We start from the raw sequence: 10,045 nt of genomic DNA, 5'->3' as shown, positions 1-10,045 counted from the left end.
ACGTTTAGCGTAAGTTGAAAAAAACAGGCTGTGTTCTGCCTGCCGAGGAAATTGTCCAAAAATGAAGTGGGAGGAAGAAGAGGCGGCGGTGGTGGTGGAGGAAGCGTTTTTGAATTAAATGGCATTTTAATCGATTATTATTATTTTTTTAAAACACGACTGGGTTGTTTGAAAGGTGACGATCGGTGTGTTTTTTTTGGGGGGTGGGGGGTAGGTGGGAGAAGCTCGGTCAGTTGGTGCCTCTGCCGGGTGGGAGACGGCCGCTGAAGTGGGAGGGGGGGGGGAAAGACATCAACAATATGGCGGCGGTGGAGCTGGAATGGATTCCCGAAACCCTGTACAACACCGCAATCTCGGCCGTGGTGGACAGCTACACCCGCTCCCGCAGGGAGATCCGCTCGCTGCCCGAGAACATCCAGTTTGACGTTTACTACAAGGTATGGCCGCCTAACCCTCCCTCCCCCGGCGCTTTTTTCTTTCAGTTGCTTTTTTTTTGCATTGCAGCTGGCTCGAGTATTGAGCTGTTTTCAGTGGGTTATGTGTAATCCCCCGTTATCCAGTGCTGATCATGTCATGTCATGTCAATGTAGTGCTCCGGAACACGGGACACAAGCTGGAGGGGGTTCTTGTCATTAGTAATTGGGTTGCAAGAATTTAAAAATGAGCTTTTTTTGAAAAAACAACCCACATTTGCCGCAGTTGTAATCTGTCATTTATAACCAGGCCAGTAATGACACAATCCCAATCTATCGCTACACTGCAGTTTATATGTACTATATATTTACACAACTGGGATATTGGTTTATTGTATTTTGTAATTACCTGGAGTAAGTATTGTAGCTTTTTATTTTATGCAAATAGCAAAGTGTTTTTTGAGAGGTTTTATTTCTTATCGTATGTTAACATCAAGAAATTATCAAACTTGTACGGGGGGGCGGTGGGTGGTGAGGTGCACAATTCAACTGTACTGATTATGTATGTAGATTTGTTTTAACCATATCTTCTCTTCCCTTCCTCCACATTCTTATTTGTAAAAATGTATTGCTGATTTATCGTTCACTGGAATCCCAGGTTGATTATCTTGGGCAAGTCCAGTGCACCCTTCAGATTCCTGCTAGGCTTGCAAAAACTTTTTTTGCTTCATTGATCAGCTGTTGTTGCCTTCCATTTGTTTAGTGAAGAATTGAAATGACAAAACTACAGTGCTGCTGTCCAATTGTATGCCCATCTGTAGTAGCAAACAAAATTCACTATGTATTAGTTTTAGCAGACTATACCATGAATTAAGCTTTGAATACAATGGTACATAGTCTTATATAGTCAGATTTATTACCATTTCACATATGCTGTGATGGTGTGTTCATTATTTTTTGCTGTGCAGTGGTAAGTCAAAAATAAAAACTTAAGACAATAATCCCATCATGATGGAGTACCAATGTGCTGTAAGATGAAGTACTGGGATGCAGGATTGTACCCCTCATGGTAAATTCCCAGTCTTGCTGCACTGTATTGAGTGGAGACAAGGTGAAGAATTAGAGGGCCAGTCACCCTAAGCTGCTTCTATGTAACTTCAACCAGTTGTTTAAAGAGTATCACTGACGTTGGCCTTGGAGTGGCCTTGTCACTTGGCCAAAGATAGTGCATGTTGCAAGAAGACTTTGGGACAGGAGAAAATATTAACCAAAAGGTAAGTGACAGTAGCTTATTCAAGGGTCACTCTGGCATCCATAAATCACCAGCTTTGCTCTTGACACTTATGGCATCAAAAGTGCTTGATTTGTAAAATATTCTCCTGTGATGAACTTATAGGAACAAGAGTAGGCCATTGAGCCCCCTCGAGCCTGTTCCGCCATTCAATGAGATCATGGCTGATCTGCGACCTAACTCCATATACCTGCTTTTGGCCCAATATCCCTTAATACCTTTGGTTAACAAAAAGCTGTCAATCTCAGATTTAAAATTTGTTGATCTATCAGTAGAGATGGCGATTCTGGTAAAATATATGGAATGGATTTGCTCTGCGTGTCCTTGCTACAGGCAGAAAGATGATCAAACAGAATAAAGCTTCACAATGTATCAAACTATATATTGGAGCAGAAAGTTACAAAGGGACATAGACAGATTAAGTGAGTGGGCAAAACTGTGATAGATGGAATTCAATGTGGGGATGTGTGAGGCTATCCACTTTGGATCCACAAAAACAAATCGGAATGTGTTCATCATGGCGGGAACTGTGGAGGAGCAAAAGGATTTGGGTGTCCACATATCACTAAAAGCTAGTGCATAAGTACAAAAAGTAATCAAAAAGGCTACTGGAATGTTGACCTATCTCAAGCGGGTTGGAATACAAAGGAGAGGAAGTTATGCTTCAGTTGTACAGAGACTTGATCAAACTCCATCTGGAGTACTGTGTTCAATTTTGAGCACCGCACCTCAGGAAGGATATATTGGCCTTGGAGGAGGAACAGTGCAGAATTATACTCTGGCTTAACGGGTTAAATTATGAAGACCGGTTACATAGACTAGGTTTGTATTCCCTTTAGTTTAGAAGGTTGTGGGGTGATCTTATTGAGGTGTATAAAAGGATGCAGTAGAGTAGATTCAGAAAAGTTACTTCCTCTGGTGGGGGAATCCAGAACCAGAGGGCACAATCTTAAAATTAGAGCTAGGTCATTTAGGAATGAAATCAAGAAGCACAACAGGGAGTGGAAATCTGGAACTCTGTTCCCCAAATGGTTGTGGGTACTGCGTCAATTGAAATTTTAAAGATGGATCAAAGGTGGGTAAATGGAGTTGATATGCAGACCAGCCGCGATCAAATTGAACGGCAGAACAGGATCGAGGTGCTGAGTGGCCTACTCATGTTCCTAACAGCAGAACTTAAAATGTTATTTGCAAGAAAGAGTTATAGAATATGCCATTGCAAATTTCATCTAGATTTTGGTAATTAAGCACCCATTGCTGAGGGAGGATGGGGTAAGGAAAGGCAGAAAGAAAAAGGTTTCTTTATAAGTACAATAATATTTATGAAATAGTAATGGTGTTCTGCCTTGGCTTAGTACGTGTGAGAATTATTATGCTTCATAAAGTTTGATAAATACCGCAAAGCACATAAGACAATCGCATTTGTCATAACGTTTTAATGATTTTTTTTCCTTCTGAAATTTAGACACATTTCCTATAACCTCATATTCAGGGCTGATGATTTATGGTGACTGTACAAGTCACATTCCAATTTTATTACATGGAATTCAAAGGTTGTCAATTTTTTTGTGAAACCCATAAACCAATTGCCTTGCTCATACTGTGCCAAAGCTCTGGATGCAATTTAATTCTCTCCTTCACGTCTTTAACAATATGAAGTATGTATTTCATTTTGCCCACGCTTCAAAGGAAACTATTCCGATTGATTTCCCTGAGGTGTTTGTCATGGCATTACCAAAGAGCACTTTGAAGGACAAGTTGGAGTACTGGGATGCACATTCATTTTCCTAATCTGATTGCCCAGAGGAAAAGCAGTAGTTTTCATTTACTTGACTCAAAGATGCTAATTGGGTGTGGTAATTCCAAATGTATTAAAATCATACAAAAGAAATTGAGTTTTCAGTTTAGTAAATTAATTCTATTGTTTCTCCAAAAATCTGCTGTCCATAGTCTATCCCATACCAAGCCCCACTTGCCCATTGTTCCTGTCCTCGCTGACTTACATAGGCTCCCAGTGCCTCAATGCTGCAAATTTAAAATTCTTACCTCTGTTTAAATCCCTCCATGGTGTCTGTCTTTGCTAACACTGTAACCTTCTCCAGCCCTTCATCATCCACCAAGCGCTCCGTTCCTCTGACTATAGTTTCTTGTGCATTCCCCCCACTGCTGATGGCTGTTCCTTCAGCTATCTAGGCCTCATGCTCTGAATTTCCCACTGTAAACCCCTCTGCCCCTCTAGCTCCCTTCCCTCATTCAAAGACCACCTTAAAACCTACATCTGTGACCTAGCTTTCGGCCACTTCTAATCTCTCCTTTGGCTCGGGTCCATTTTTTTCCCTTGTGTCTTGGGATGTTTTTCTACGTTAAAAGCTCTGTATAACTGCAAGTTATTGTAGTCTACTTGTAAATCGACTGGAATACTTGGACAATGTTTGCATGTTATAAATTGTTACACAATGGGCATTGGCTTAAAATGCCTGAGATTTTAAATTCCAGTATTAACACAGTGCATTTAGTGTCAGTTTGTTACAAATGCATTTTAAATAGTTTCATTGTTTCTGCATAGTGATACTGCCACAGATTCAGAGAATACTGAACTATACAAATTGCAGAGATTAAAATAATTTGCAGGACTAAATGTTCCGGGGTTGACTCTTATCTCAATTTTTACTACTGTCTCAACTAATTTTCATATCAAGAGTAAAGTTTAAGCCCCAACTTGAGTTATTTAGTGTGGACAGTTAAGCACAGTGATATAAAATTGTCATTATTTTAATTAAACCATAACTGCCACAAAAAATTTAATCCTCTTTTCCACTTTTTTTAACATACTTATCTAAAAATGACTTGTGTCTACGAATAATAGAGCTGGGAAATTAAAATAAGCATTCCAGTTATTAATTCAGGGACTTGCTTGTACAACTCCTGTCTTTCATTTCTTGTAGGGGTAGTTCCACCTTTTTTCTTAGGATGCGGGGCTTCAACATTAGGTAATGAAACAGTCTTTGGACTCATTCAGGACAAGAATAGCTTTTTGGGGGCCAGCTGGGTATCTGACATGCATGAAAACCTCGCACCATATTTTAAGAGTTTCCAATTAAATATACACCAACCTGTAGGGTTTATGTTGGCCCACCAATTGCACAAGCTCTCTCCTTGCAGATTGGCAAAGCCAAGGCATAGCTAAATGTGCGCCGGGGTACTGCTGCAACTTAATTAGCTAAGATGGCTGGTAAGTTTCCCACTGCTTGTTCGTCTAGAACATCCTACCCATTAGCACTGTGGTTTGTGAGGAGCATCACAGATGCCCTGCCCAAAGTCCACATATGTGTTCCCAGCAGCGGTCGCTCGATAGCGATCAGGCGTAGGAAACATAAGAGACTTTTTTTTATGTCCTCCTCCCTAACTTAGTGAGAGAGGCTGATTGTAGCACATGTCTACTGTGATCAGCTAACTCAGTAACTTAGCAAAGAGTAGAGATTGAACATGCGACCTTCTAGTTTGTATACTTAATCAGCCGAGCTGTTGGAGGAGCAAAATAAGTTTTATAATAAAAATTGCACATGTACATTCAGTAGCATTTTTAAAAATTTACTTTTTTTAAACTTCTTTCAGCCAGACTCCATGCATGTACTGAAATAGGGTAAAATTGCTGCACAGGATATGTATTGTTAAGGAGCAATGGATATGAAAGGGCTCGGGTCATTTTTTTCTTCTTGCCAATGCTGAAAATTACTTGTTGATTAAATGCAGAAGTCTTCTGAACTGGCAAGTACAAGACCTCATTTCACCACAAACTGAATTCACTCAAACGTGATTATCTTTTTCCACTAAGTACAGTACTTTGCATAATTAACTGCTGTTTCTGATTTATATCAGTGACCTAGACACACAAGTTCAATGCAAATTGGTCAAATTTGCAGATGATACCAAACTAGGAGGGGGAGTGAAATCGAAGGAGGCAGCTCAGATTATGGAATAAGTTAAATCAAATATGTGAGTAGGTAGAACATTAGCAGATGAAATTTAATGCAATCAAGTGTAAATAAAGTACTGCACATAAGGAGAAGTGGTTGTACTCCATGAATAGTGTTGAAATAACTAAAGAGCCCTAGGAATTTTATTAGACTTGGTGCTCAACATGTCCAACCAATGCAGAGCAGCAATTAACAAAACCAATATAATGTTGAGTAAGTAACAACAGAAAATGCTGGAAAAACTCAGCAGGCCAGGCAACATCCGTGGAGAGAGAAATAGAGTCAACGTTTCGGGTCAAAACCCTTCATTAGTTTGGGGGCTGGGAAATGGGGGAGGGGATGAAAGAGTAACATTAGCTAATACAGTAGAATACAAGCCAGAGGGAGCTGCAATCAAACTGTAAGGGCTCTGGTCAGATCCTATCTTGAGTATTGTGTCCATTACATTTAATATTGTAATTGTAGAATCAAACTTCATCAGATGAAAATAACATTTGTAGTAAGGCAGCACTTCTGTTACTCTGCCAACCTATCGCTTTCAACGTGGGTGTCAGTGAAAGACTACCTTTTATGTGCCCACCTACCCTGTTGGTACGGTGATTGAAAGGTAGGTTTATCTCTCTCCAACTGATCTGCAGGAGGAAGGACCAGCAATATTAGAGCTGTGTTAGAGTAACTTTTCTTAAATAAATATTGTTTTCTCATCACTCTGCAGATACATTTAAGCCAAAATGTATTGTGTTCATGGTATATTTTTATTCTATCTTTTTGTTACAGTACTTTCAGGGTTAAAACCAGGTGCACCTAAGCTGTGTATTTTGTGCCAGTTTATCCCGCCACTGGACAAACCAGTTGAGATCTGACATGCTGGCTTTTATGTATAATATTGACTAATTTAAAAGGCATTCAGGTTGCCATCACCAGAAGCACCGCTTGATAGTGTGCCGATTTTGTTATGCAAATAGTCCATTAAGACAAGAAATTTGCAATCTGGTGACAAAATACATTTGGGCCTGATACTTATGAGCTGCACATGGCTGCCACTCCAGGGATAGCCTCCATAGAAACATAGAAGATAGGAGCAGGAGTAGGCCATTTGGCCCCTCGAGCCTGCTCTGCCATTCAATGAGATCATGGCTGATCATCCAAATTCAGTACCCTGTCCCTGCTTTCTCCCCATATCCCTTGATCCCTTTAGCCTTAAGAAATATATCCAACTCCTTCTTGAATATATTTAATGAATTGGCCTCTACTGCCTTCTGTGGTAGAGAATTCCACAGGTTCACCACTCTCTGGGTGAAGAAATTCCTCCTCATTTCTGTCCTAAATGGCTTACCCCTTATCCTTAGACTGTGACCCCTGGTTCTGGACTCCCCGACCATCGGGAACATCCTTCCTGCATCTAGTCTGTCCAGTCCTGTCAGAATTTTATAAGTTTCAATGAGATCCCCTCTCATTCTTCTAAACTCCAGCGAATATAAGCCCAATCGACCCAATCTCTCCTCATACGTCATTCCTGCCGTCCCAGGTATCAGCCTGGTGAATCTTCGCTGAACTCCCTCCATGGCAAGAACATTCTTCCTCAGATAAGGCGACCAAAACTGCACACAATACTCAAGATGTGGTCTGACCAAGGCCCTGTACAACTGTAGCAAGCCATCCTTGTTCCTGTACTCAAACCCTCTCGCTACGAAGGCTAACATACCATTTGCCGCCTTAACCGCCTGCTGCAGCTGCATGCTTACCTTCAGTGACTGGTGCACAAGGACACCCAGGTCTCGTTGCACTTCTCCTTCTCCCAATCTATTGCCGTTCAGATAATTGCCTTCCTGTTTTTGACACCAAAGTGGATAACCTCGCATTTATCCACGTTATATCCAGAACTACATACATACTGTTTTTAATTATAGATACACGATTGGTCACTTTATTTGATTTTTAAAGATGCATTTTTGATTTTTCTTTGTTCCTGGTTGAACTTAAAAGGGTACATCTCGGGGAACGTGCTCCTCACTTAGCGGTTCCTAAAAAGGGCAAGCGAAACGCAGGATTAGGAAGCTCCATGAGGGAGTAAAATTGGAAAGGGATTCTATCTCAGCTTCAGTGTAACGAAGAGTATTACTGAAGGGTCATGTCTATTTATTATCTGCATTCAAGGAGAAATGGATATGTGATATGACTTTGGTACTACTCTACCTGTTACTAATAAATGTGAATAAAGAAAAATAGTTCCCATCAGGTCCTTCACATATTTGTTATTGTACAAACCACATAATCATTACATTCCCCTTCTGGTCTGTGGTAAACGTGGCTGATTGTTGCTAGCCATGTTACCATTTTTATATTGCATTGTTAGCAACATTCTTGGCTTTGCCAGAAGGTCAGACATATGTGTTTCTAGATCCAGTGCCATTCAACATGAAGGAAACTCCATCTTGTCCCATTAGGAAAATGTCCAGGACTTGACCCAGGTTTATATGGTGATGGAGAGTTTGTGTGATGCTGTGGAGATTTTCTACAGAAACTAGGAAAAGGGTGGGGTTGGGGAGGGGTGTCGGGGGGGGAAGGGGTGGGAGGAGGAGGTATGAATATAAGTTAATTAACTACTTAAAAATTTTAAGGAATACCTTGCCAAGTTGAATATAAATCCAGTTACAGCATTCAATTTGCTGATTCATGTGGGGTGAGAGAAATAGGCCTGGCAATAAAGTGCAGTAGAGATTTAAGCATGTGCCTGTCATGAATTAGGACTTGAATGTCAAAATGAGTTAGATGGGCTGAATGACATTTTGGATTTGCGTTAGTCATCAATTGTGGCTTTTCATAACGCCCTTTTTTGTTTACTATACTTCAAGGAGTGTTCAGTAACTATATTGTTTACATCATCTCTAAGGCAGGGAAAAACGAGGCTCTTTCGGACAGTTCTTTACCCAAGTCCTAACACTCTAGTTACAATATATGTAACCATGAATTATTTGATGTAAGATATGAGAATTGGAATTCTTTCTCGCAGTTTGTCATTAAGGGCCAATTACAGTGTATCAGGCCGAGAATCTAACCCTTAACAGCGTCCGTATTTGTTGTTCAGTCTCCCTTGGCCAGTTGTATTTTTTAAAAATCCCATGAAGCAGGAATATAGAATTGACAATGTTAATTTAAAAATAAGTATCAGAAATTAATCTCTGATATAAGAGATTGTTAGGTTTCAAGATTCTGGCCTCACTGAGTAGGTTTGGATGTTCTAAACAGTGACCATGAGGCTCAAACAGTGCAATATTTACATCTGAACACAGATTATAGCCTTAAATGTTTCCCATTAACCTTTTAAAATGTGCATTGTGCAGTTTACACATTCGGTTTTAATCTATATTTGGATCTTTTTGTTTGATTGTCATTAATATCTGACTGGGTTCTGCACGTGATCATTCATTAATCCTTCAATAAGATCATGTTACACTGTAATTGTTCATAATACTGCCAGTCTACCAACAGATGCTGTTCATATAATTACATTGGATGAATACAACATAATGACATTCAGCCATAAATGTACTTTGTTTCCATATTGTGTTTAACAGAAACTCTGAACTGAACTCTGTAAAGATATTAAATCATAGGTTGTTGCCTGTTAAATGTGTGATTAGCTACTTGCGTTTGATAGACCTTCAGATTATTAAAAGCACTGGGTCAGCCAATAAAATTATTGACTTTCTGCATGTATTTGGTTTCCAGTGTAATTTGTAAAGTAGTTCTGTTGAACATTGGGGGGGTGCAGGCGAATGGGCGCTACAAGTTCCCTTAGGGTTCTAAAATGGTGTCTGCGGCGTGCGCACACACTTCTGACGCCAAGCGCGCCGGACGGCATCGTGGTAAAGTGGTTAGCACGCACATTTAACATCCACCGGAAGTATGCAGAGCAGGAAGATCATGACTTTCTGATTTGAGGCCAGCGCTGCCATTTTGGAGCTCCACGCTCCAGCTGACGCCCCCTCAACCTCGCACAGCTGAACATGCATTCAGCAGCATGAAGGACCCCCCCCCCCCCCCACCAGCGCTATTTAAAGGGATCATCAACTACTTGCAGGTTAGTTGTTAGTTTATTTCTTCTGGCTGTTGCTACGATTCTACATGTTTTTAGTGCTTTCCATAGTTGTTTCAAAAGTCTACAGGGAGTGGTGTGGCAGGTAATCAAGTACCTTTTGCTGATTTCGAGGCTTCTGCACAAACCAGTTACTCCCAGACATGGGTGCACTAGTAAGCCCTTCCTGTTGGAATCAAGCATCATTGGAAGAATGAGCAGAGGCCATGCAGAGCAGGACAAGCTCTGAGAGCTCAAGAAGAGGGAAGCTTTGGCAATATGGTTC

General features: G+C 40.6%; 1 protein-coding gene across 1 annotated transcript in view; it reads left to right on the top strand.

Annotated features, from left to right (window-relative positions):
* Positions 1-263: 263 nt before the first annotated feature.
* Positions 264-10,045, top strand: part of appbp2 (amyloid beta precursor protein (cytoplasmic tail) binding protein 2) — an 84,042-nt gene continuing 74,260 nt past the window's right edge. Inside the window, exon 1 of the mRNA XM_085964533.1 lies at positions 264-437. Within this exon, the coding sequence (XP_085820659.1) occupies positions 300-437 (138 nt within the window). The 5' untranslated portion in view covers positions 264-299. The remainder of the gene's footprint in view (positions 438-10,045) is intronic.

The sequence above is a fragment of the Somniosus microcephalus genome, chromosome 22, assembly GCF_052327205.1.
Source record: "Somniosus microcephalus isolate GS21.2 chromosome 22, FLI_Smic_1.0, whole genome shotgun sequence".
NCBI classification, from domain to species: Eukaryota; Metazoa; Chordata; class Chondrichthyes; order Squaliformes; family Somniosidae; genus Somniosus; species Somniosus microcephalus.
The sequence above is the reverse complement of the archived record's forward strand: the minus strand, read 5'-3'. Positions and strand labels throughout refer to the sequence as shown.